Here is a 27,269-nt window from a genome sequence, read left to right as displayed (position 1 = left end):
CAGACTGTCTTATCAGTGGAGAAACCCATTGTCCATGCAAGCCTTACATGTCCAGTATTTTGATTTGTTTTGAAGGGGACTCATTGTTCACACTTTTCTTAGAGTTTGGAGCCAGGATTCGCTGTGAGAAGGGCACTTTAAAGACTAAATTACTTAGCCAGGGGGTGGTGGTGCATGCCTTTAATCCCAGCACTTGGGAAGCAAAGGCAGGCAGATTTCTGAGTTCTAGGCCAGCCTGGTCTACAAAATGAGTTCCAGGACAGCCAGGGCTACACAGAGAAACCCTGTCTCGAAAAGACATTTAAAAAAAAAAAAAAAAGACTAAACTACTCTGGATTTCAGACTACACAGAATGGTCAAAATTCAGAGACACTGGAAACTGCGAACTGCAGGGCACAGTGGTCAGTGGCACCTTCCTCTGTGGGAAGGAGAAGTGCAAGTGCTTTGTTGAAGGAACTGGGTTGGAAGTGCTCAGAGAAGGGACAGTAGAAGAACACTTCCCCCAACACACACCATCCTGACACCAGTCAGAGGGCAGCATTCTGTTTCCCACACTCTGTTGGACCTCTAAAGATACACTTTGGCTTGGACATTTGCCAGTGCCCTGGGAGATAGAGACAGGGGGCATCTGGAGTAAGAGAGCAATCACCTATCAAAGATTATTGGGGTTCATGCAGAACCAAACTTCAGGAGAGGAGGAGTGCCCATCCAGCCCCATTACCACCGCTGGGGCATGATGGCTTCTTAGCATGCATACCGAAAGCCTTTGCTATGAATACAGCTCTGCCGCAAGCCTATCCTTGACCAAGCCAAGTAGAAAATGCAAGGCATTGCAGAACAAGGCTCAGCCAGGATATAGCTCTGCCTGGGTGAAATTTAATGACCACAGGCCTTATCTATATGTCCGACTATCCTCCTTCCTCACCAATCACAGTTGGCAGAATGGAGGACAAAGAAGTTAACTTTCTCAATTCATGAACCTCAGCTAGGAGGAAGTTTTTAGTGTGTTCTTATTTTCTTACATTATTTTTTCTTTAGTTTTTCTTTTAATTGGATTTTTAAATGTCTGTTTCACTGCTCTTAGTTTATTCTCTATTATTTCTGACTCTTTCTTTTCTATTGTTATTGGTGGTGGTATTGCTGTTTTGTTTCTTATTTGCTTCTTGTGTTTCTATGTCCAGAGGCTTGTTTTCCTGTTGTTACTGGGATTACTTTCATCTTTGAGTGATAGTTCATACAAAACTCTTAGAAGGAGGCTTCTCATTAAGAAGACCCTTGCATAAAGTAGAAAAGATATCCATTCTAGTAGATGTACAAATTTGAATGTAGAAATACAAGAACTATGAAGAAAGTAAGGCAGCACCACTCCTCTGACAGTTTATAAATGAACCCAAAGATGCTGAAGCATATGAGTGCCAAAGAATTCAAAAGACTGCTTTTCAAAATGATGAGTTTGAATAGAATACAAACTAACAGCTGAATAAAATGAGCAAACCAATAAAAGCAATAAGATGAAACTCAGAAAAAGAACGGAACAAACTAGAAAAAGGAAAATTCATTCAAGCCTCACCAATAAGCAAGGTCAACTGGAAGGCATAGTATCTGATATGAAAGACTGAGCAAAAGATAAGTTATGAACAATATAAATGATTAAAAAGAGTGACATTGTGAGAAGGATACATTTATGAATAACTAGCACTGACGAATAAGCCAAGTTATAGAAGACAAAGAGAAACATATTATAAATGAAATAACAGCAGAAAACTTTCCATATGTTCCTAGTGCAAGAAGGATTTAGAACCAAGTAGAATTGACAGAAATGAAAAGTTTGGATCCCTTATATATACAAAAAAGCTGGGTATATCATACAGAAAGAACCTGAACATTGGTTGTTGGTAGGTGAGGAGGGACAAGTGAATTTCTGGAGTTTACTGCAAGCCAGCAAAGGTGAATTGTTAAGTCTAGGTTCAGTAAGCTAAGCCATCTCAAAAGACAAGGTAGATAGTGATTGAGGAAGATAACCAAAATATTCTCAACTCTATGCACATGTGCACAAGCCTACACATATACATACCACATGTACACATAACAAGTGTACATACGCACATAAAATTTCAAAGTGATTTATTGGATTATAAAACAAGATCCAAGAAATGCTGCCTGCAAGAAACTCACATCCCTAACAAAGTCATACAAAAACTAAAAATGAAATACCAGAAATTTATATTCTATAAAATTAAATCAAAAGCCAAGCAAAAGAATCTATATTCACATAAAAAAACATACATCAAGCCAAAATGTTCAGAAAAGATAAAAAAAAAAAATAAGATCACTATATATCAGCAAAAGGAACTGTACTAGGCAGCTTTTCATCACTGAAACAAATAACTGAAAGAAACAAATTTAAAGAAGGAAAGGTTGATTTTTGGCTCATGGTGTCAGATCTTTCAGTGAAGGCTAGTTTTCTCCACAGCTTTCACATTGGAGCCAAAGGATGGCAGTGGAGGCAGGTGGCAGAAGCTGATCATTTAATGTCAGAGAAGATGCAGGGAGAGGAGATGTGAACAAGGCAAGGTAGAACCTCTTAGAATATGCCTCCAGTTAAATACTTACTATAGGAAGTACCCATCACCTAAAATTACCAGCACCTCCCAAAATAGGTCCATTATCTGAGCCTTCAGCCCATGAGCCTGTGGAGAACATTTCACATCCAAACTATAAGAGAAACAATCCATTGAAATGTAATGGTTATAAATTCATATACAGTAAAGGTTGGATCACTCAATCTTATTAAACAAATACTGCACAGCATACAGGGAGAGCTAAGACTACAATACCACTGTGTCAATCCTAGTGGGTGACTTCAGTATCCCTGCTCACACCAGCACACAGACCATTGGGACAAAAAATATCAACAAACATTAGAGTGAAATACAGTAAGGGTCAATGATTTAATATTTATTAAATATTCTACACAATATTCCATACAACAGTAGCAAAACACACATTCTTTTAATCAACACACAAAACACTATTTTTCTAAACATATTTTAAGTCATTAATACAAGGTTTTCAAATCTAAAAAACTGAGAAAGGAAGAAAAGGGAGGGAAGAGAAAACTATAGGCCAATATAATCTTTGATAATACTTGATTATCTTTGAAATTAATTAGGTGAATAAATCCTTAATAAGATACTTGCAAATTGAAATATATATTAAAAACATCACCACAGCTGTGAGCTTCATCTCAGGGATGCTAGATGGATCTACATTTGTAAACCAATACATTTAATATAGTATTAAATAGAATTAAGACAAAAATGTCATGATCATCTATGTCAATGCAAAGGAAACCTTTGAAATGAAATTATAACATTTGGGAAAAATTAAAATAATGGATCATGAGGTCATTTAGAATACAAAAGACAAAGAAAAGTATAGTATGTTTTATCTCATTGTGTGGAAACTAGAATGATTTTTAAAAGACATAAGCTAGTGGAAAGACTACTAGGGAAGGGCAAGGGACTGGTGTGAGGATGGAAAGAGGGCAAGATTAAGGTGCAATGCAATATCCATGTATGGAGTGTCATTGTGATAGCTCCATATAAGGGCACATAAGCAATGTACTGTTACAATAAAAGTTCTAGGAGAAAAGTAAGGTTCTCTGAAATTGGAAGAAGAGGAAGGAAGCCCTGAGTGTTTACTGTCCTCATGTCATCTTGAGGCAGTTCTGCAAGGCAAACTAGTTCTGTATAGCTTCATGGAATAGTTGCTATCCTTCACTCCTTGTCTCTGTCTTTGGCATCAGTAGTGATACAGAATTAGTTGAATAATAAAACTTGTTGCATTTCTCACTTCTGAAGTTATTTTTATGCATGTTTTATTTAAGCACCTTTCCATATTTAGAATAAGGAATCAATCTATCACTTGCCATGAGTCAGGGTTTCCTCAAAGGAAAGGCTTTTTAAATTAGAACATGTAGATTGACTATGTTAGATAGGATACTTTTTTTTTGTCTGTGGTTGTTAGTAACTTTAAAGGAAACATTTTTCAACATTTTTGTTTTATTTTGTTTTGGATTTTGCTACAGGCAGTCTGTGTTAATGCTGTGCTGGCAAAGATAAAGAAGATTTTCCAAGAAGAAGAATCCATTAGGCAAAATAGAGAGAGCGAGAATTTTAGGAAAGCCTTCTCTGAGCCCGCGCTCCGAGAGCCCATGTTTTCTGAAAGTGAAATCAAAGCAAAACCTTACAGGTCGTTGCCAGAGAAGCCAGACAATCTTCCCAAGCCTCCTGCCAACAAGCAGAGTAACAAGATCCAGGTTTTACATTCCGTGTTTGACCAATTGGCTGAATTGAATGAATGAGAAATACAAACACAAATACCACTTTAGAGTGCTCAATAGTTATCTATCCACAGGTAAATTTCATCAGACATACCAGAGGATCAATTTATATAAGCTGAATGTTCTTTTAAGAAGGGATAGGGTAGGGAAAACTATGACATCATCCTCTTGTATCATTGTATTCTCTATATGGCATAGAAAATATAATGAATCTTGATGTACAATATGACTATCCAGTATTTTGTTGTTGTTGTTGTTGTTTTCCCCTTTTTGGATATTTACTTACATTTCAAATATCTCCCACCCACCCACCCACTAGTTCCTGCCTTCTTATTCTGGCAGTTCCCTACACTTTGGCATTGAACCCCTCATTGAACCCGCTTCTCCCACTGATGTCCAACAAAGTCATCCTCTGCCACTTATGCTGCTGGAGCCATGGATCCCTCTATGTGTACTCTTTGGTTGGTGATTCAGTCCCTGGGAACTGGGGTGGGGTGGGGTCTGGCCCTTTGACACTGTTGCTCCCCCTGCCAGGGGCTGCAACCCCCCTCAGCTCCTTCAGTCTCTTCTTTAACTCCTCCATAGAAGACCCTGCGCTCAGTCCAATGGTCGGCTGGGAGCATCCACCTCTGTATTTGTCAGGCTCTGGCAGAGCCTCTCAAGAGACCATATCAGACTCCCACCAGCAAGCACTTCCCTGATCCATTGCACATACAGTCGCCAAACCCCAACACTATCCAGTATTCTTTAATTTTTACTTTTCATATGTATATATGCAAGTACCTGCACAGGCCAGAACAGAGAGTCAGAACTCTAGGGATGCTGGCAATTGAACCAAGTCCTCTGGAAGAGCAGAACATCTCTTAACTACTGAGCTATCTTCCCAGCCCTAACTGTACAGTTACTTTAATAAGAGAATTCATATTTTGTTGTGTTAGAACTTACACTGTGTTTATAATGTGGATGTGCTCATACTTCATTTACATTTTTACTTAAGAAGTGTTCTGAATGTTCATCTGGAAAGGAAATTTTTGTAACAAAACATTATGCATTTTGGGGCTGGAGAGATGGCCCAACAGTTATGAACACTTGCTGTTCTTACAGAGAACCTAGATTTGGATCTTAGCATCCTCGTGGTAGTTCACAACTCTGTAACTGCAGTCACTGGGGATCTAATACTCTCTTCTGGCTTCTCCTGGTACCAGGTGAGTGTGGTGCACATATATACAGGCAGACAAAAAAACTTTAAAAAAAATGCTACACATCTTTCTCAGAGGTAGTAAGAATATATTTCTTTTTGCAGGCTGTAGAGCTGAGTCTCCCTGCTGATGACTTTATAACTGACTTGGGAAATTATGAAGGACTTGACATTTATAGATACCATACATTTGTAAAAACAAAATGTTACTTGCAATTCTGATGAGACGATTTCTGTATGTTAGGACAGGATGTAATAAAGTGTGAATTGTGCTGTAATCATGAAGCGTGGCTATATATCTTCATCCTAACTCTCAATTCCTGGGTCAAATGATCCTTCTTCCTCAGCCCCCTGAGAAGCCAGAGCTACAGGGCTTATACCACAGAACCTGGCAAAGTGAACACTTTCATTTTTCAAATTTAAAGTCACAGATTAAGAACAGGAAATCCAGTCCATATTAGTCATTACTGCCACTGGCTCCTGACAGAAATGCTGCTATACTTGGCTCTATAAACCAAGGTCCTAGTTTTTGCCTAAAGGAATGATTTTAGTTTCTTTGAGGCACTTTACATTCTGATTCATGATAAGATTTTGTGGCCATTCAAGAAATACTAGACTGGTATGAATTCCCCTCAGAGATGACACATTTTCTCAACCGCATGAGTAACTAACTGCTGGTGTAAACACTTGAATAAGCCTGGTTTACTAGCATATTTAGAAATAAGAAACAAATATCTTCTGTCATGTAACCCATATCCCCAAAGAAAAGGAAATGTATTACTACTATACAGCAAAAGGTGCAAGCACATGTGAGCCACGACTGTGGGTGCTGGGAACTAAAGCACAGTACTCTCAGAAGGAGCAAGGTGCACTGCATCCCTGAACCATCTCTCCAGGCCTCTCACTGATCTTCACAACAATGAATCAGAGCCCAGGTACAGTCCTTTGAAATGTTAAATACTTAATTCACCCCCTATCTTGAAAATTCCTATGCTTTGAGATTTGGTTGTGTTTTTAAGTCTTCATGCTGAATTTATAACCGACATATCCTTTCTGGCCCCATTTACGCTTACATTTTACAGAGTCCTAGGTTCTGCATGACAGACACCCAGGGTATTGCTCTAAATCCTGAATAACAAGAATGATATGGGTCCCAGGCAGCTAGAACAGCACTGGCCACAACTAATTGATGTACTAAAACAGTGTATACCAAGAGAGCATCAACCCTGCTTGTAAACTCTGAGGAACAAAATACTACGTCTCTGCTGTCTACACATTTATGGGAAATTTATATACATATACATTGTTTTCTAAAATTCTTTTAAACTTTTAATTGAAAGGTTCATGTAAGTCAAGTTCTTTGGTTTGTTGAATAGGAGACTTTACATATATCTTGGTTAGGGTGTCACTGTGTGTGGCTTTTTACATCAAGAATCAGCCTTGATAAGAGAATAAGACCAAGCTATGTTTTCCTGGGTCTTCCTATCTATAACTTCCCAGCCCCCTTCTTTGATAGGCTCTCACTATGTAGTGCTGGCTGTCTAGAACTCACTATGTAGCCCAGGTTAGCCTCTAATTCACAGAGATCCTTCTACCTCTGCCTCAGAATGCTGGAATAAGCTTTAAGTTTCTCATTTTTAAGTATAACATATACATTGGCCTCAATTTTTGGTGACAGTTTTAACATGTAAAACATGTGCTAAACATTTGTAAGCAAATGTATAATATACAACTAAAATTTGAGGATCTCAGTGTGTTTAAATTTTACCTTTAAAATTGTAAAAACTGTAATGAAATACAGGAAGTCAGCAACCTGTGGACACATCGATGCAAGAGGAACAGAGGACTGCTGGGAACTGTTGAAGCGACTGAGTTTGAATTAGGAAAACTTTCCAAAACACGCTGTGATTGGGAAAACAAGTCTTTGCCTCATTTACATTTTTCCTCTTAAGTTTTCTGCTTTCTCTGTTGTCAATTGTGTTTACTCTAAGTTATCTTTATGCTTCTTAAACTGATCATCTCAAGCCTATAATGTACAGATTCCAATCAGTCCTGAAAAATATGGAATGTATTCTGTTGACCTGGATGGGGGCCCTGAAATCATACTAAAGTAAATGTGTTTTTAAACTTTTCAAATTTAAGACTTTAAAAAATATCTGCTTTTATTTTTACTTATGTGTAAATGACTTGTGTGTGCAGGTGCCCACAGAGACCAGAAGAGGGCATCATCCCTTGGAGGGGGGAATCAGATCATAGGGAACTTTGAGCCACTTTATATAAGTGCTAGGAACTGGAATTCAGGTGCTCTGAAAGAACAGCATGAGCCCTTAGCCACTGGCCCATCTCTCCAGCCCCTGCCTGACAAGACACATGTACCTATGTTGGAAAAAAAAATCCATCTTCGGTCCTGAAACAAAATTACTTTAAAATATTTTCAAACATACACACATCTTACTTTATTTTATTTTTGTTGCTGTGCATTTTTTATCAGGAAGAACTCTGAATCACTTTGAATTCTCCAGTGGCATAATAGTCAGAGTCACATTTAAATGGTTCCTTAGAAAGTGTCACATAAATATTGCCGTTATCCACCTTCACGGTGTGAATCCTTTGCTTTACGCCTTTGGAGCACCACTTGGGTTTTGCTGATGGGTCTTTAGGATTTATAGACTGGTATAATCCTTCTCCTGTTGCCAAAGTGATTTTATATTTATGCCAGGGGCAAACTATACATGATTGTCCATTGAAATCCTGGAGGAGAAAAAAATAACAGATTTAATAGTCTTGACCTTAAAGTGTTTGTGATAGATCTCAGATTTAATCTAATGCAGGAGAACTGGGCTAAAGAACAGCACTAAGAGGAACAGCACACACTAGTAACCCAGAGTTCACTTGGGAACTGAGGCAAGAAGCTCTTGAGCTTGAGGTCAGCCTGGATTACACAGTGAGACTGTCTCATAAACAAAGAGGAGTCTGCCCGTGGGAGAGTTCTGTAGGTGAAGGCACACTGTGTTTTCAGCCCCAGAAACCCAGATAGACAGATGAGGGCAGCGGCCTCCACAAGGCTGTCCCCACACACAGAAAGTAGATAAACATAACAAATAGACAGAAGGCCTTGTCTTCTCCTCCTACCCACAAGTTAATCATCACAAAACAAACCTAATCTGAGGACAATCAAGCTCCTTCTGTAGCTAGAACTTGGTGAGCTGGAGCTCCAGCAGGGGAGATCTGGCTGGCAGAAGACCTCACTGCCTCATAGCCAGTAGATATCTACACTAAAGTCACCTGCTTGGCAGAAAGGGGTCAGGGCTTCTAGTGCCTCTAGAGGAATTTTCATTAGCTCCCAGAAGAGTTGTAATGCGTAGGCATTACTAAAGGCATGCGTGCAAGGCCAATAGACAATCAATTTGTGATCCCCACTTTTAATGTCTTAATGAAATGCTGCCAAGCCTTAAGGAACACCTGAATCTGCTTTAAACACAGCTGTCTGTTTAAATTCAGTAAGCACTGGGAGACTAGGGTTCTGCATGTCTAAGAGGCTCCAACATGCCAAGAGTTCAGGCTGCAGCTTACATGCCAAGTAGCAAGTTCTTTGTAGCCTGCAGTACTAGTATTCTCATCAACATGTGCTTACAGCCCACTGTACCAGAAACCAAGGATTGCTGATATAGTTCCCATACAGGTATCAGCAAATAGTGACATTTTCATAACAAATATATGTCCTGTGTTTGGAACAGGAACATATATGGTTAACATGCACACTTGTATTTTATAGTAATAAGACAAAACAGAACAAAACAAAACTAAAAAATGGAAGACAGAAATTAGATAACTAGTTTTGAAGTATAAGAAATCAAAGGCAATTTCCCCAAATTTTTTAGGTAATATTTCAAAAGTTGGTTTTTCTCAAATATTTTGAAAACCTTTTATTATATTGAATATTATTATTCTAGTATAATATACTGAATAATACCCTTTATTATACTGGAAATACATACTTACAGCACAAGCCATTTGTGTTCTGTTCAGGAATTTTTCCCTGGGCCCATATCTTCGAGGCTTTCCCCCACTTTCTCCTCTATAAATTTCAGTGTCTTTGGTTTTATGTAGAGGTCTTTGATCCACTTAGACTTGAGCTTTGTACAAGTAGGTAAGAATGGATCAATTCGCATTCTTCCACATAATAACCGCCAGTTGTGCCAGCACCATTTGTTGAAAATGCTGTCATTTTCCACTGGATGGTTTTAGCTCCTTTGTCAAAGATCAAGTGACCATAGGTGTATGTGTTCATTTCTGGGTCTTCAATTCTATTCCATTGGTCTACCTATCTGTCTCTGTACCAGTACCATGCAGTTTTTATCATAATTGCTCTGTAGTACAGCTTGAGGTCAGGCAAGGTGATTCCACCAGAGGTTCTTTTATTGTTGCGAATAGTTTTTGCTATCCTAGGTTTTTTGTTATTCCAGATGAATTTGCAAATTGACCTTTTGAACTCTGTGAAGAATTGAGTTGGAATATTGATGGGGATTGCATCGAATCTGTAGATTGCTTTCAGCAAGATAGCCATTTTGACTATGTTAATCCTGAGCATGGGAGATCTTTCCATCTTCTGAGATCTTCTTCAATTTCTTTCTTCAGAGACTTGAAGTTCTTCTCATATAATCTTTCATTTCCTTAGTTAGAGTCACACCAAGGTATTTTATATTTTTTGTGACTATTGTGAAGGGTGTTGTTTCCCTAATTTCTTTCTCAGCCTGTTTATTCTTTGTGTAGAGAAAGGCCACTGATTTGTTTGAGTTAATTTTATATCCAGCTACTGAACTGAAGTTGTTTATCAGGTTTAGGAGTTCTCTGGTGGAATTTTTAGGGTCACTTATATATACTATCATATCATCTGCAAATAATGATATTTTGACTTCTTCCTTTCTAATTTGTATCTCCTTGATCTCCTTTTGTTTTCTAATTGCTCTGGCTAGGACTTCAAGTACTATATTGAATAGGTAGGGAGAAAGTGGGCAGCCTTGTCTAGTCCCTGATTTTAGTGGGATTGCTTTGAGTTTCTCTCCATTTAGTTTGATGTTGCTTTTATTATGTTTAGATATGGGCCTTGAATTCCTGATCTTTCCATGACTTTTATCATGAAGGGGTGTTGGATTTTTTTTTTTTTCTAGTTTTTTTCGAGACAGGGTTTCTCTGTGTAGTCCTGACTGTCCTGGAACTCACTCTGTACAATAGGCTGGCCGCAAACTCAGAAATCTGCCTGCCTCTGCCTCCCAAGTGCTGGGATTAAAGGCATGTGCCAACACTGCCCAGCAGCGGGTGTTGGATTTTGTCAAATGCTTTCACAGCATCTAATGAGATGGTCATGTGATTTTTGTCGTTGAGTTTGTTTATATAGGGTATTATGTCGATAGATTTCCGTGTATTAAACCATCCCTGCATCCCTGGTGTGAAGCCTACTTGGTCATGATGGATGATGGTTTTGATATGTTCTTGGATTTGGTTTGTGAGGATTTTATTGAGTATTTTTGCATCAACATTCATAAGGTCTGAAGTTCTCTTTCTTTGTTGGATCTTTGTGTGGCTTAGGTATCAGAGTAATTGTGGCTTCATAGAATGAATTGGGTACAGTACTTTCTGTTTCTATTTTGTGGAATAGTTTGAAGGTCTGATAGAACTCTGTACTAAACCCATCTGGTCCTGGGCTTTTTTTGGTTGGGAGACTATTAATGACTGCTTCTATTTCTTTAGGGGAAATGGGAGTGTTAAGATCGTTTATCTGATCCTGATTTAACTTTGGTACCTGGTATCTGTCTAGGAAATTGTCCATTTCATCTAGGTTTTCCAGTTTTGTTGAGTATAGCCTTTTGTAGTAGGATCTGATGATGTTTTGGATTTCCTTGTGTTCTGTTGTTATGTCTCCTTTTTCATTTCTGATTTTCACAAACACATTGTTAATATCCCTCAATACCAGCACAGATAGGCCTGCTTCATTAATTTAATGGGTGTATAATGTTCCAAAGCATAGCTATGTCATAATATATTTATTAATGAGATGAACTTAAATTTTCCATTATAATGATACTGCAATAAGCTTTTCCTATATATAATCAAACATTTGTGCAATTATATTCACAGAGTAGATAGCAGGGTATATTTGTTAGTTCAAAGGACATACTTGTTATTTCTCTGGAAAATTATTTTCTTTACATTTTAAGGTATGAATAGGCAAGAATAATGATAAATATCAATCTGAATAAAGAATAAAATAAAATAATAAGAATGTAGGAAACATTTGAGTTTAAGGTAAATTTAATTTTACATACCTCAATTTCTCCCAAGTGTAAGGGCCCTCCAGAATCTGAAAAGGAATTGATATATCTAGTCACTAAATTGAATTTTGATGGTTTTGTGATAAACAAGTACAAATTCAACATATGAAAACAAATCTTACGGTAACAGCGAATGTCCATAGCATGATATTCCCCTTTGTGGTAGAAAATGACCACTTCTCTGTCATGGACAACAGCTGTCATTCTTTCTGATTTTCTAATGTCCTCTTCTCTGCCAACACAGACAGAAGTATATTTCTTCTTTTCCTCATCTTGTTCAGAGCTTTCAGGGTCCATGCTATTTAGTGAGGAGAGGACATTTAGAAATGCATTGAGAGATTTCAGGGTCTATGCTATTTAGTGATGTGAGGAGAGGAGAAGAGGGGAGAAAGGAGGAAGGAAGGAAGGAGGAAAACACTGTAAGTATTCCTTTCTAGTCTGGATTTCTTGAAATTAATGAATGTATTTTTCTATAGATGTACAGAACAAAATATTTGTTCATCTTTACTTTGATTTAAAAAACAAACATCCATCAAACTAAGGAAGACTCCACACTGTCAGGGAAAACATAGGTTACTTTCAATACTCAAGAAGGGAATTTCAGAGCAGATGCATAAGCTTGAAGAGACTACAGCTTCATTGTACTTTCATTCCTTATCAAACGCAATACTAAAGAATAGCCAGTTGTTTTCTGCACTTATTCTGCTAAAGGAGTCCCATGGATGCCCTGCTAAAGTGGCTCACTTGAAGTGCGTGAACACATAGCCTTTTTTTCTTTTTTTTTAATCCAACTAGGTAATTACTCTGTATGAGAGAAGTGTTAGTAGATTATTCCACATTCACGGACAGACACTAATTTTTTTCCCTTTGATTAACTTATATAAGAGGATTACAGGTCATGCATTTTTTTCCCTGAGAGTAGTCAGCCTTTTTTTTTTTTTTAAACCAGAAAGTGATTCAGTGGCTCATGGATACCTTAAGACTATATTCACACTCTACTGACTCCATGTGAGAAGAGTCATCTTCACATATCTCCTTTGGGGTTTCAGGACCCTTATGTGACTTCACAAAGCAAGTTCACCCACTAACTGAAAATGCTAAAGTGCAGGGTCCTATAGGTACCTGGACTGTTTCCTTGAAGCAGAGCCAATTCTTTTATTATGTGAGAAAATCCAAAACTTACGACAGATGATGGAAGTGACAGTGTCTTGGTAACATGTAATCACAACCATTCACAATACCAACAGGGAGGCTTCTTGAGGAATGACCAAGGTGGTTATTTTCAAAAACTACCACAGAATTACAAACAAGTGATCTTTAGATTCTCCTTCAAAGTTTTCTCTTGGCTAGAGATGAATATTTTATGAATGCTTTTTGATCAATGACTATGTGGTGCCACTTTGGGAGTTAGGACATGCAAGCCTTCTGCCTCCCAAGGACTGTGTTCTACATGACATGGTTGATAATGAATATGTGAATATGAATGACACATTAAAGTAAAACATAATGAAATTACTCTGAGTGACCTGTGAAAGAAAATGACAAGGTGAGGACATTTTGCAAAGAATGGACTGTAGAGTCACTGAGATAATCAAGTTGAAACCCCTACACTAAAATGAGCCAGATGTGTGAAGCAGTGGTGGAAGAGAATTCCATACTGAACAAAGAGCAAACTTGGGACCTGAGGAACAGAATATAAACTGGCAAACAATATACAAGATTGGCTGACACTTGGCTAGAGGTAAAAACTAGTTGCAGAGCACTGGTAGAGACAAAGGGTCTTCCCTTTTCTAGCACTGGGAAGTCATTAACTGATGTACAGCAAGGAAGTTTTACATGGTCCCCCTTTAAAAACAGTGCACTGGGCTCTCTGGAAAACGGATGATAACAGGGCTGGTATAAAAGCACAGAGAAGAGAAAGGTGCTCCACACAGTGAAGCATCTGAGCCAGAGGGTTTCTGATGTGGGAGGAATGACCAATCCCTAAAGCCCTTCTCATCAGACCACAAGTAGAAGACAGCAAGAGAGGCAAGAGCAGCACAGAGAGGGAAGGCCACACCTAATAACTACATGCAACTAATTCACTCTTTACACTTTCACCTGCCTCAAATGCAGGTAGGTAATAAGCAAAGAGAAATAAAGGCAGTCAATGAGGCAAAAATCTCTAAATGATACATGAAAAAAAAAAATGAAGCTGCACTGTTCCAAAACCGGTTGTTAGCAAAAAGCTCAAGCTATCCTGCCCCCTTTTTGTAAACTGATGTATTTTTTATACCTCCCCCAAACCAAATATTGGTTATAATCTAACTTAAAGTTTATATCCATAACATAGTCATTTTAGCTCTCTTTTGCCTACATTTCTAAGTTTTGTCTGGCATTTCACTTTTTGGGCCAAATGTAGAAGTTAAAATGTAAAGACAAAAATCAGGGCTAAGAAGTTATTCAATATTATTCATAGAGACAGTCTCAAGGGCTATAGCTATGACCCACCCTCAAAAATAGCCACTGTGTCCACTCAGCAGATGTTCTTCAAGATGCAAAGCTACAAAGATGTTTACAAGGTGTGCTTGTATTTTACATAGGTCTCATTTGTCTTGTATGGCCTTGTGCTCCTTATCTCTCTGCTTCCATTTCTCTAGCGCTAATATTACAGGTCTTAGTTACCACACCAGGTTTATGCAGTGTTTGAGATCAAATCCAGAGCTCTATGCATACAATGGTAAGAACCCTAACAACTAAGCTATCTCTCTCTCTAGCACCAAATGCTATGTGTGTGCTTTCAATACCCAAATAATTCTTTGATCACCTTAAAAGGCCACAATATATGTTTATATCAGACAAAATCTTCCAAATCAAAATGAAATAATTCTAGAATTTTGAAGCAATCCTAGGTTTTATTTCCATTTTCTATTCACTTTTTTAAAGAGTTATTTTATATGTATGGGTATTTTGCTTGCATGTATGTTTGTGCACCACATGTTCATACTTGGCTGCCGCTTAAGGAGGCTAGAGGACAGTATCAGATTCTTGGAGCTGGAGTTACAGAGGACTGCATGAACCATGTTGGAACTGAAAATCAAAATCAAACCTGGGTCCTCTGGAAGAACAGCCAATGCTCTTAAACCTGTGATCCATTGCTTTAGGCCCTTTCAATTGATCTTAGCAATTTTATAATTGTGTGACTTTGTTATTACAGTATGAGGTTTACAACTTTGTCTTATGCAAGATAAAGCATTACATATGGAAAGGAAATGAAGTAAAAATGATGTCCCACATCACCAGCAGAAACTGCTATTAAACACACTAAGAAGTATACTGTGAAATGCTCCTAGTATTAAAAATATAGTTATCTAGAATTGAAAATATTATGAAGCACATGTTAACTTCAAATACTCCAATTATATGAAGATGACACTCCTAATCTACCTTCTAAATTACACTGACCCTGCTACATCCATAAGCACTTAGCACACCTTTTACTTGACCAAACAGGAAGCTATAATATCGGATAATTTCAGCTTGAGGTTAACATTTTGTGTATATGTACCCAATATCCAACTTGTTTAAAGAAGAACTTGGACCTAGATTATATGGCTCCAAACCATAAACCTTACAATGTTAGGAAGGAAAAACTATGACCAATTTAAGAGCAAGTTTATAAAAACAGAAAATATTTACTTAGGAATAAAACCCTTAGTGAGTTTATTAGAAGGGAGTTTTAATAAAAGGGAATTCACCAGTTATTGTAACAATGGGGGCAGCTAAACCAGGTGGAAGATAGGATATCTGATAGCATCACAAGCTTGGGTTCTAAAACATGCATGAATGGAAGGAGAAATGTGCCTTGATATGGGTCTGAGAAGCAAGAGCTTTCATTCCACGTATAAACTTAACACAAGTTTTAGAACTTGTTGGCTCTGAATTCCACTACTGTGGAACCAACCCTTGCTCTAATTAACCTAGCTGGGCTGGGATGCAGCTCAGTGGTAAAGAATGGGAATTCTAGCACATGCCACAAGTTCTATCCCTACAAGATGGGTTGGGGGTGCCGGGCTTAACTTAGCATTTAACTGTTGTGATGGTTTGAATAGGAATGGCCCCATAGACTGATGTGTTTGAATGCTTGGTCCATAGGGAATGGTACAATTAGGAGATGTGTCCTTGTTGGCATAGGTGTGGCCTTGTTAGAGTAAGTGTGTCACTGTGGAGGTAGGCTTTGAGGTCTCATATATGCTTAAGCTAGGCCTACTGTGGGACTCCCTTGTTGCTTGTGGATGAAGATGGAGAACTCTCAGCTCCTTTTCCGGCACCATGTCTGACTGCATGCTGCCATGTTTCCCACTATGATAATGGACTAACTTCTGGACTACATGTAAACCAGCCCAAATTAAATATTTTCTTTCATAGTTGCTAAGGTCATGGTATTTCTGCACAGCAATAAAACCCAAACTAAGACAATTGTTACATGAAAAACTAAGATATATGCTATTTTAAAAATTATTCCACAATAGAACAGCAAAAATAATGTTAACAAAAAAAACCAAGGGGCCAGTTGTGGTGGCATACATCTTTAATCCCAGCACTCAGAGGCTGAGACAGGCAGATCTCTGAGTTAAAGGCTAGACTTATTGGCCCACATAGTAAGTTCCAGACCAGCCAGGGATATATGGTAAGACTTTGTTAAAAGAAAAGGGTAAAGGGGACATTACCATCATTTGGAGGGAGGGTATTTGTGGCTGACAGGAAACTGGAACTTACTTTCTCAGGTCATCTGGTTTTGCTTGATTTGATCAAGTATACAAATTTCTAATAGGAACATTCACCTTCAAAGGTGGATCTACAGCCTTATCGGATTTCATAGAAAGAACACAAAACGAAATGATAAGAAAATGAAGAAATAAACAAGTAGAGAAAAGGGAAATAGGCTGAAATAAAAGGAAAGAAATTATATTTAATTTGCTACACATACACCTTACAAAATGAGATGCAGAATATATGAAAAAGTCCTATGGACAGTAAGAAATAACAAATAAGCAAAGAAAAAAATGGACAGAAGACATGACCAAACAGTTCACAGATGAAGGATTCCTCCTGACCAATAGTCACATGTGAGTATGTTTAACCTCATCAAAAAATGAAAGACGATACAAGTAAATCCCAAGCTAGAATATTTCCATCCAGCTGACTAGCAAAAAAAAAATTAGAAGAATATTGGCAAGAATATGGTATAACCACTTGACATAACCTAATGCCAATACAAGATGGCATCACCCAGGAAAGCTGAACAGTCTTGACCCAATATCCCACTTGAGGAATGCTGGAAGAATGACTATGCCAACAAAGGACAGGAAACAACACAGACCATTAGTAGTGGGATGAATAATTTGCATATCCATTCAATGGAATGCTGTATAGCAGTAGAAATCGACCCATTTTTAAAGTGTGAACATAAGCTTTCATTTTTCAATCATGTGCAAAAGATATAAAACCAAATAATGTTATTCATGAATACATGATCTTAAAATATTTTCATTATTATTTTATTAATCTTGATATTTTGCCTGCATTTATGTCTGCATACCGTATGCATGTCAGGTGCTATATTAGTCTGGAAGAGGGCATCAGATCCCCCAGAACTGCAGTTACAGTTTTATGTCACTATGTGGGTGCTGGGAATGAGTCCATGTCCTCTGGAAGAGCAGCAAGTGCTCTTACCTGCTGAGCCATCTATCCAGTCCCTATGAATACATATTTATAGTATCAACTAAAGAGAAAAGCAAGAATAATAAAACTATTCTTGAGGGCCTCAAAAGCACTGTTAATTCTTATATTTAAAGTTATTCTTTGTAGTATTTAAGTTGAATACTACTTTATGTCTTGGTTGCAAACTCAAGAAAAATAAGAGCTTGTATTAGAGCATTTACTTGCACATAAATCAAGAAACAATTCTTTCAGAATTTTGTATATCTTATATCAAAACTTAGTTCTAAATAAGAACTTAGCCACCCCCAGCACACACCAAAAACTAACAAAAATCCAATAAATATAGACTAACTCTCAAAGTTAACCACTCCCAACAAGCAAACAAATAAAAACAAATACAAACTTCCCTCAAAATTGTAGTGTTTGAACATAGGACGTTTAAAAGGTTTGCCTCCAACCAAGAAAACTATAGAGAACTTCGAAGGGGCTGATAAGGAAGGAACAGAGAGGGCTCTGTCTACTGATAACAGTTTCAGAGAAATATGATTAGAGCCTTGTACATGCTTAGGAAAGTATTACTTGTCAAATAATAGTTTTCTTTTTGTATCATAAATAGTACCATTTATGGTATTGATAATTATTTAAAAATTAACACCCATATTGTTCTTAATTAAATACTGTGAATATTACAATCCATTCAGACAGTGAGTTCATGTGTTCATCTTTAAAAATTTAAACTTTGTTACAGTGATAAACTGTTCAGACATGCCTAATATGCCTACATATAGTTCATCTATTTTTTAAAGAAGTAAAATCTTTTTTAAAACGTGTAGCTTTTTTACACTGACATAAAATTTGTAGGTATTTATAGCATACAACCTGACATACACATACACCGTGGAATAACTAAATTTAGCTAATTGGAAAGTGAGTTGCAGTACACAATTAATAAACTATGATAAGAACATTTTATATGCACATAAGTTTTTAGAGAATACAAACTAGTGCTAACCATAACCACCATGTATACAACAAAGCTAAGATAAACAGATTCATTTAATTAAATAAAAGAAATCGTAAAACTAGACAACTACACAATTTGAGGAATAGATGATTTCCTTCTTTAAAAACAATCCAGTGGAAAAAAGACAGCATTTTTCAACAAATGGTGCTAGTTTAACTGGCAATCAACATGTACAAGAATGCAAATCGATCCATTCTTATGTCTTTGTACAAACCACAAGTCCAAGAGGATCAAGGACCTCCACATAGAACCAGATACATTGAAACTAATAGAAAAGAAAGTGGGGAAGAGCCTTGAGCACATGGGCACAGGGGAAAGTTTCCTGAACAGAACACCAATGGCTTATGCTCTAAGATCAAGAATTGACAAATGGGACCTCATAACATTGCAAAGCTTTTGTAAGGCAAGGGACACTGTCAATGAGACAAAACAGCAACCAACAGATTGAGAAAAGATCTTTATAAAATCTACATTTGATAGAGGGCTTCTATCCAATATATACAAAGAATTCAAGAAATTAAGACTCCAGAGAACCAAATAACCCTATTAAAAATGGAGTACAGAGCTAAACAAAGAATTCTCAACTGAGCAATACTGAATGGCTGAGAAGCACCTAAAGAAATGTTCAACATCCTTAGTCATCAGGGAAATGCAAATCAAAACAACCCTGAGATTCCATCTCACAGTAGTCAGAATGGCTAAGATCAGAAACTCAGGTGACAGCAGATGCTGACAAGGATGTGGAGAAAGAGGAACACTCCTCCATTGCTGGTGGTATTGCAAGCTGGTACAACCACTCTGGAAATCAGTCTGGCGGTTCCTTAGAAAATTGGACAAAGTACTACCTGAGAACCTAGCTATACCACTCTTGGCCATATATCCAGAAGATGCTCCAACATTTAATAAGGACACATACTCCACTATGTTCATAGCAGCCATATTCATAGCTATTTTTAATAGCCAGAAGCTGGATAGAACCCAGATGTCCCTCAACATAGGAATGGATACAGAAAATGTGGTACATTTATACAATGGAGTACTGCTCAGCTATTAAAAACAAGGACTTCATGAAATTCTTAGGCAAATGGATGGAATTAGAAAATATCCTGAGTGAGGTAACCCAATCACAAAAGAACACACATGGTATGCACTCACTGATAAGTGGATATTACCCCAGAAGCTTGGAATACCCAAGATACAATTCACAGACTACATTAAGTTCAAAGAGAAGGAAAACCAGTATGTGGATACTTCTGTCTGTCTTAGAAAGGGGAACAAAATACCCATGAGACAAGATACAGAGACAAAGTGTGGAGCAGAGACTGAAGGAAAGGCCATCCAGAGACTGCTCCACCTGGGGATCCATCCCATCCATATACAGTTACCAAACCCAGACACTATTGTGGATGCCAACAACAGCTTGTTGACAGGAGCCTGATATAGCTGTCTCCTGAGAGGCTCTGCCAGTGCCTGACAAATACAGAGGTGGATGCTCTCAACCAACCATTGGACTGAGCACAGGGTCCTCAATAGAGGAGCTAAAGAAAGGACCCAAGGAGCTGAAGGGATCTGCAGCCCCATAGGAGGAACAACAATATGAACCAACCAGTACACCCAGAGCTCTCAGGGACTAAACCACCAACCAAAGAGTACACATGGAGGAACCCATGGCTCCAGCTGCATATGTAGCAGAGGACGGCCTTGTTGGACATCAATGGGAAGAGAGGCCCTTGGTCCTGTGCAGGCTCGATGCCCCAGTGTAGGGGAATGCCGGGGCTGGGAAGCAAGAGTAGGTGGGTTGGTGAACAGTGGGAGGGGGTTTTCGGAAGGGAAACCACAAAAGGGGATAACATTTGAAATTTAAATAAAGAAAATATCTAATAAAAAAAATCTCTTGAAGAACAGGAAGGAGAAGGAGAAGCAGCAGCAGCACTGATACTTTCCAGGGAAGCTACTGTCACATTGAGTTATGAATCCTGCTGCTGTAGTCTTCCTACTAGGAAAAAAAATAATGCCTTGGCTCTCCCTCCAAAATCACTGTTTTTAAAGCGCTATAGTGCTGGAGAACATAATTTTTTAATAAAGACAGTTTTTGACAAAAAAAATAAAAATAAAAAATGTTCTGTTCTACCATTGTCTTTAAAAATAAAAACTGTTTTGTTGTTCAAAGATCCCTAAAATTAGGTTTCTTAAAGTGAGAATTCCACATAAAACTATTTGTTTTAGATAAGTGGATGCCCCCCACAGTTTTAAACACCTTTCTAATGCAGATAATTCATTCAAGTATAAAGTCACTGGAGACAAAAGGCATGAAATTAAAGGTACTCACACTCATGTGTCACTCCTCTTGAGCAATGACTCAGGGACTCTTAGAGTGGGGACCTGGCCCACAAATTATCACAGTGCTTATCTCCAGGGTAACACCCTGGCTTTTAGGCTCAGGGAAGGGAAATGCTTTAAGTCAGTAGCAGTTTGATGATAATAAATACATTTGACTAGCTACATTTCACTACTGCTTGGACACTTTGCATGTAAATATTCATTACTCCTCACAAAATTAAATATTTGTAAACTCATATGTTGCTTGGTGTAATTTTCGTGTAACTAGCAGTCAGCGATTTATAAAGAAAAAAAAAAATGTGGCCTGAAAGATCTTGAAAGCCACAAAAACCGTTCCGCAAAAATGTATAGAGTTTTATATTCGCAGTGCATACATGTATCAGAAAAGATGGTTCTTAATTTTTATGTAGGAATGCTAATGTACAAGATTGTATTCACAAATATCTAAAGTAAAACACTTGCCCAATTTAATGAAGCCAGGCAGCTGAGCGAATTACTGCCAATGTCTGGTATTAAAGATGACAAGGAGTTTCACCTGGGTCTGAATTCCGGACTGCTTCCTAAGAGGCCTGTATCATAGGGTGTGCAGAGGACAACCACGTTAATGCACCTCTACTATATACAGCTGGGTGCAGCCGCAGGAAACGCAGCAAGACTGGTAGCCACCCCCATGGCTTTAGCAGTTCTCAAACCAGTTTTATTTGCTAAGAAGACAGGCCGCAGCTGCTAGATTGAGCGGCGCTAGGGACAGCACGGCAACCAGCAGTCGTCCCATCCCAGGAGAATATTTGGGGTGCGTGGGACGTCAGAAGGATTAGCTTTCATAGCTTATGGCACAAGTGCGGGAAAGCCTATTTAAATGGCTGCAGGTCCCGGCTGTGGCCCAACTGTCAAGGCGAAGAGTTCACTGAGGCTCTTGCCAATGCCAGTCCACGACGGTCCAAACGCTCCCCGCTCAGACACCCGAGGACTCGGAACCGCTGCCAGCCGACGCAGGAAGTGCAGGCCGGGGCGGTGTCCGACCGGAAGCAGCAGCGTGCCAGAAATCTCCGCCCCGCTCCCCTCACCCAGTTCCCGCCCCGCGAGAACCTAACTTACTGTGCTGGGGTCCTCGCCCCGCCCTCTACACCCAGCTCCCGCAGCCCCTGCGTCCTGCGCCTGCGCGACGCGAGTTTGTGAGGAGGCGGGGCAAGGGTCACGTGCTAGGAAGTACTGGCTCCCTCCCGCCCCACATCAGGGTGCTGTCCTGTTTCTGGGATTTTTCTAGCTCTGGTGGGGTATGAGTTGGTGCATCATTTTCTTTCTCTTTTCTTGTTTTAAAGAACGATAATCGGACTCACTCTAAATTTATCCAAAATTTAAATGCACTCAGCAGTCTCATCCCTAAGCGAAATAATACCTAGAACATAGGAAAACTTTACAGCCATATACTGTATACCCAAAGGTCCAATTCCATACACTACACCATACAGGCTCCCACGTGTAATATGCTCTCTTTAACACAAATAACTCATTGCTTGAGATACAAATAGGTTAAGTATATGTGTACACCAAAGCTTTTAAAAATTACTAGATTTAAGGGGAGATGGTGTGTTTTCACTTTCAATTTCTCTTTCGGTGTTATATTAAGAGCAACACAGTAAGAATTCCCCATACTTATGCTCAGAGGTGCAAGCTAAATGAGTCTTATAGGTTTGCAAGCATTCTCTGTAAACTGGCACGTGGCAAGCTCTTGTAGAGCCCACAACCCGGGCTGAGGTTGATCACTTGAACCCAAGTGTTGGGCAGCACAGACACCCTGCTTTAAAAAACGAAAAAAGAGGCCAGCAAGATGATTCATGGAGTAAGGGTGCTTGTGAACCTGACAGCCTGAGTTGTAGCCCAGAACTCATGTAATGATGAAGGAACTGTCTTAACAAACTATGCTGTAGCATGTATGTCCCTGCTCACACAGAATAATAAGGATTTTTTAAAATTAATGATCCTTTGATTCAATAGCTCATAACGTTGGCTAGGGTTTAGATTTGCCTAGGAATTAAAAACAAACAAACCCAAAAAACAATAACAATAACAAAACAACTTTGCCCAGTATACCAGATCAATGAAGCAAAAATCTTAGAAGGGATTCAATATATATTTTTGTTTTTTAATTTCTGAAAGCTTTTAATTTTTCCCTCCCATAAAGACCAACTGCAATCAAAGGGGGTGAAAGGTCAAGATTTTATTCATAACAAAATCAGCTTAGAACTGGATCACTTGGCCCTTTCTCTTCTTGTCACCTCCCAATTCAAAATGCTCACATCTCTTAATAACCAGCATCCTCTTAGATCAAGAGGATCTTGTGTGTGTTGGGCTCAACACACTCCAGTCTCAGCACAATCTTCTTTGTAGTTTTAGCCTTTTTGCGGAAAATAGGCTTAGTCTGTCCACCATAGTCACTTTGTTTCCTGTCATAACACTGCTTACAAAAAAATCCTTGTCCTTCTTGTACTGTGTCACCTTGTGGGGTTGGCCCTTCCCATATTTCTTACAGAATATCCGGTGGGTCTTAGGCATGTTCATCACGTTCACAGGATCGCTAACTTCCAAAATCACTCCACTGTGAATCCAAAATTGGACATTGAAATCTGTATTTAACATACTAACACAGTGATTTCAGTGCCCCAAAGGACTGGGGTCCTGAGACTCAGGGGTCTTGTACACTTATCCTGGTGTGTTGCATACATATTTTTTCTTTCAAGACAAAGTTTTGCTGTGTTATCCAGGTTGGTCGCAGACTTGTGAGCTCAAATGATTCTCTCAAATCACCCTCCAAGTTTTCTCAAGTCACAGCACTTACAGGTGTGTGCCATCATATCTGGCTTATCAAAATATTTACAAAATGAGCCCCAACAAGTAAAACACAGAGAAGTCCAGAATAATAAGCGCAGTGTTAGTTTCCTTCATACTATTCTGTTCACTATATAGTTTTAGGATAACCAGTGATATTTTATAGAACAATGTTTGTCTTGGTTAGGGGTTTACTGTTGTGAACAGACACTATGACCAAGACAACTCTTTTAAAGAGCACTTAACTGCATCTGGCTTACAGGTTCAGAGGTTCAGTCCATTATCATCAAGGCAGGAACATGGCAGTGTCTAGGCAGGCAAGGGTCTGGAGGAGCTGAGTGTTTTACATGTTCTTCTAAAGGTAGACAGGAGAAGACTGGCTTCCAACCAGCTATGACAAGGGTCTTAAAGACCACACCTACAAAAACACACTTCCTCCAACAAGGCCACACCTCCTAATAGTGACACTCCCTGGGCCAATCATATTCAAACGACCACAATGTTCCTTTTCGTCTTTGATCAAACACAGGGTAAGTATCACTTTAAAAAGTATATAAAAAACTGAAATAATATTTGCTGTATCTATCAGCAGTCTTGATTTCTAAAAATATTTATTTTATAGGTCTGTTTGTGTACCTGGGTATATATATATATATATATATATATATATATATATATATATATACATATATATATGTGTGTGTGTGTGTGTGTGTGTGTGTGTGTGTGTGTGTGACCCATATGCATGTAGGCACCGTCAGAGGTAAGAAGAGGGCATTAGAGCCTCTGAAACTAGAATTAAAAGTGTTTGTAAGCTGCCATATGTGTGCTGAGGATTGAACCTGAGCCCTCTGCACAAACTCCTAGAAGATGCACCCTCTCTCCAGGCCCTGTCTCCAATTCTGTTTGTGACACATGGAGCACAGCACGGATATAGCTTGTGTCACCAAATGATTAAACAAGAATTTCAGTTAGAAACGAAATGGTTTTGTTTTGTTTTTGTTTTTGTTTTTTTTTGCTTAGCCTAATCTGACATCTTTAATTTTTTAATTCATTTTATCTGTATGAGTCTTTTGTTTACATGCATGTCAGTGCACTATATGTGTTCCTGATTCCTAAGGAGGTCAAAGGAGGACATTTAATTCCTTGGGGCTATAGTTAGAGATGTTGGGAGCTTCCATGCGGATGTTAGGAATTGAACCCAGATTCCCTAGAGGATCCGTGAGTGTCCTTAACCACCGAGCCATCTCATCAGTCCACAATCCGACATTTTTAAAGGATATATATTTTAGATCCATTGTCCTTCAGTCTGTTTGCAACTCCACACTCCAGTAAACACACCTATATAAAGAGAAACTTTATCTTTATGAAAGTATTAATATTAAATGCTGGGAAAGCTGTAATGGGTAGTAGAATAAATCACCTCTCTCTACTGTCCCTGTGAGCACACAAAGTCATGTGTGCACCACCATATCCAGTAGGTAGTAGCACACCCTTAAGTCTGGGCACACAAAGTCATGTGTGCACCACCATATCCAGTAGGTAGTAGCACACCCTTCAGTCTGGGTAAAAGTCTTTCCAGCTGAGTCGAACTCGCAGCTCCTACTGCCCCCTCCAAGTGCTGCCTATGGCCATCTTGAGGCACTTTCTACTTCTTGGGCACGATTTACATTTTTTCCCATCTTTGTGGGATAATTTTTCTTTTGTGGTTGTTACTCACCAGTGTTTCTAACTTTAGTCTACTAGTGACACCCAGTGGTGCTTGTGAAATCAGAACACAGTGGCTTTTCCTCTGTATCCTGTATTCTCGGGCAGTTTCAAGGATCTCTTCTGAACTTTGGGGAATCCAAACCCTCTGTACTGAGGAGCAGGCAGCTTTTAAGCTGCTTTTCTAGGTACCACACCCCTGGCCTTAGATAACTTAAACACTATCATCAGTGGTTTTGTGAGCCGGTGGAGGTTGAGTGCTACTCTACTACAGGGAGATTTGAGAAATATTCACCAGTCTGAATTTCCTACTAACTCAAAACAAAATATTGATGCAAACCACACAGATGCACAAAAAAAACCAAGGGTATCTGTCTTACTGTGTTACTTTTCTATTCTGTATAAAACACCAAGACTAAGCCAGGTTATAAATGAACACATTTAATTTGGTTTACAGTTTTAGAGGGTGAAAGTTCACGATGCAGGAGCAAAGGGGTGGAGGCAGGAGGATGAAAGTTCCTTATCTTGATCTGAGAGTAGGAGACAGAGACAGGGAGGAGGGGGACACTAGAAATCTCATAAGTCTTTTGAAACCTCAAAGCTCACTCCATTCCTCCAGTGACACACATCCATCAAGACCACAATTCCTAATCTTCCCAAGTAGTTCCAACAACCAGGTACTAAGTACTCAAATATATGAGCAGGGGGCGGGGGGGGGGGGAGGGGGAGGGGCATTCTCCTTCAAAACTGCACAGTATACTTCAATGCATCATATCTACTGTGATTCCCAAACCATTATCTTTTCCTCACACTTCACATTTCCCCCAAGTACCATGACAGAAACAGTGGTGTTCACTCAAAATCTCACAAACTTACAGCCCTGCTTACAAGCTGATCATACAGTTGTGGCTGAAAATGCAGTGTGCATCCCTAGACCAAAGAGAAAAGCTTATTAGGAGACCCTAGCAGTTTCCCCTTTACCTGTCACAAGAATGAAGGACAGACACTACAGATTTAGGAACCCCACCAACCTGAGTCCCCAAGTAACCTAGGTAACAAAGATTGCATGCTTCTCCATTTCTGCCTCATACCACAATTCACCAACTCCCATCAAACTTCAAAAGACATATGGTTTTGATGAAAAATAAACTTTTGTTGTATTGAGGGACCAGATTGGTTAGTTTTCTGACAAAATATTCAACAGAACAACATAGTGAGAAAGGGAGGAAGGAAGGGAAGAAGGGAGGAAGAGAGGAAAGAAGGAAAGAAGGAAGGGAGGGATAGAGAGAAGGGGGAGGGAAGACGGGAGGAAGGAAGGCTCTCTTTTAGCTCTGCATTCAGAAGGTGCAGTACATGGTGCATGGCCACCAGAGGTGTGCCCCTGAGCCTGTGTTATGGAGGTTGTTCCTTAGTATTTGGCAGACGGCAATCAGAGAGGAGGGGAATTCAGTGAGGAGTAACAATAAAGTGCACACGGCAGGTACATGCTTTCTTCACCCATTTCCCAACAAGGTCTCTTAGAATGGTTTCATCAAGGGGTTCATCAACTCTTTAGGTCCTACCAGTATGATCCCAGGATTTCAGAACTCTTTCTTAGAGACTTTCTTGTAGGTAGACTCTACTAATCTGGTAGGCACTTCTCAGTCTAATCAAATTGACAGTGATAACCACAGGAACTGAAAAGTTGGGGTTGTTTATGATTGTAATTTGGCATAGTCTAATCTGATATCTCTTATTTATATCCAGTTCCATAATGTTCAAAATTAAAATATTAATTTTCAGCTTGGCAAC

General features: G+C 38.9%; 2 protein-coding genes across 7 annotated transcripts in view; one reads left to right on the top strand and one right to left on the bottom strand.

Moving 5' to 3' along the window:
• Positions 1-4,470, top strand: part of Spata9 (spermatogenesis associated 9) — a 31,838-nt gene extending 27,368 nt beyond the window's left edge. For both annotated transcript variants that reach the window (XM_021180746.2, XM_021180747.2), the window contains exon 5: positions 4,091-4,470. In XM_021180746.2, the coding sequence (XP_021036405.1) occupies positions 4,091-4,366 (276 nt within the window). In that variant the 3' untranslated portion in view covers positions 4,367-4,470. The remainder of the gene's footprint in view (positions 1-4,090) is intronic.
• A 3,518-nt stretch (positions 4,471-7,988) lies between these two features.
• Rfesd (Rieske Fe-S domain containing) lies at positions 7,989-22,101 on the bottom strand. 5 transcript variants are annotated; one of them, XM_021180678.3, is made up of 4 exons: positions 22,041-22,101; positions 11,998-12,173; positions 11,870-11,904; positions 7,989-8,294 (listed from the first exon to the last, which is right to left on the bottom strand). In XM_021180678.3, exons 2-4 carry the CDS (start codon positions 12,170-12,172, stop codon positions 8,031-8,033), a joined length of 474 nt encoding a protein of 157 aa, XP_021036337.1. In that variant the 5' UTR covers position 12,173; positions 22,041-22,101; the 3' UTR covers positions 7,989-8,030. The 5 variants fall into 5 exon arrangements, with proteins under 5 accessions (XP_021036337.1, XP_085687072.1, XP_021036340.1 ...); XM_085830946.1 differs by having other exon boundaries at positions 11,998-12,228; positions 22,041-22,056; XM_021180681.3 differs by lacking the exon at positions 22,041-22,101 and adding an exon at positions 21,405-21,999.
• Between the last annotated feature and the right edge of the window lie 5,168 nt (positions 22,102-27,269).

Source organism: Mus caroli, unplaced genomic scaffold, assembly GCF_978045245.1.
Source record: "Mus caroli unplaced genomic scaffold, Mus_caroli_1 scaffold_15, whole genome shotgun sequence".
NCBI lineage: Eukaryota > Metazoa > Chordata > Mammalia > Rodentia > Muridae > Mus > Mus caroli.
The sequence above is the reverse complement of the archived record's forward strand: the minus strand, read 5'-3'. Positions and strand labels throughout refer to the sequence as shown.

Bases quoted from the DNA above. Each gene is read 5' to 3' on its own strand.
- Rfesd (XM_021180678.3), bottom strand. From the start codon at position 12,172: ATGGACCCTGAAAGCTCTGAACAAGATGAGGAAAAGAAGAAATATACT. The intron at 11,905-11,997 runs GTAAGATTTGTT...ATTCCTTTTCAG, and splicing joins TATGGACATTCGCTGTTACC to ATTCTGGAGGGCCCTTACAC. The intron at 8,295-11,869 runs GTATGTAAAATT...TTTCTCCTCCAG, and splicing joins TACACTTGGGAGAAATTGAG to GATTTCAATGGACAATCATG.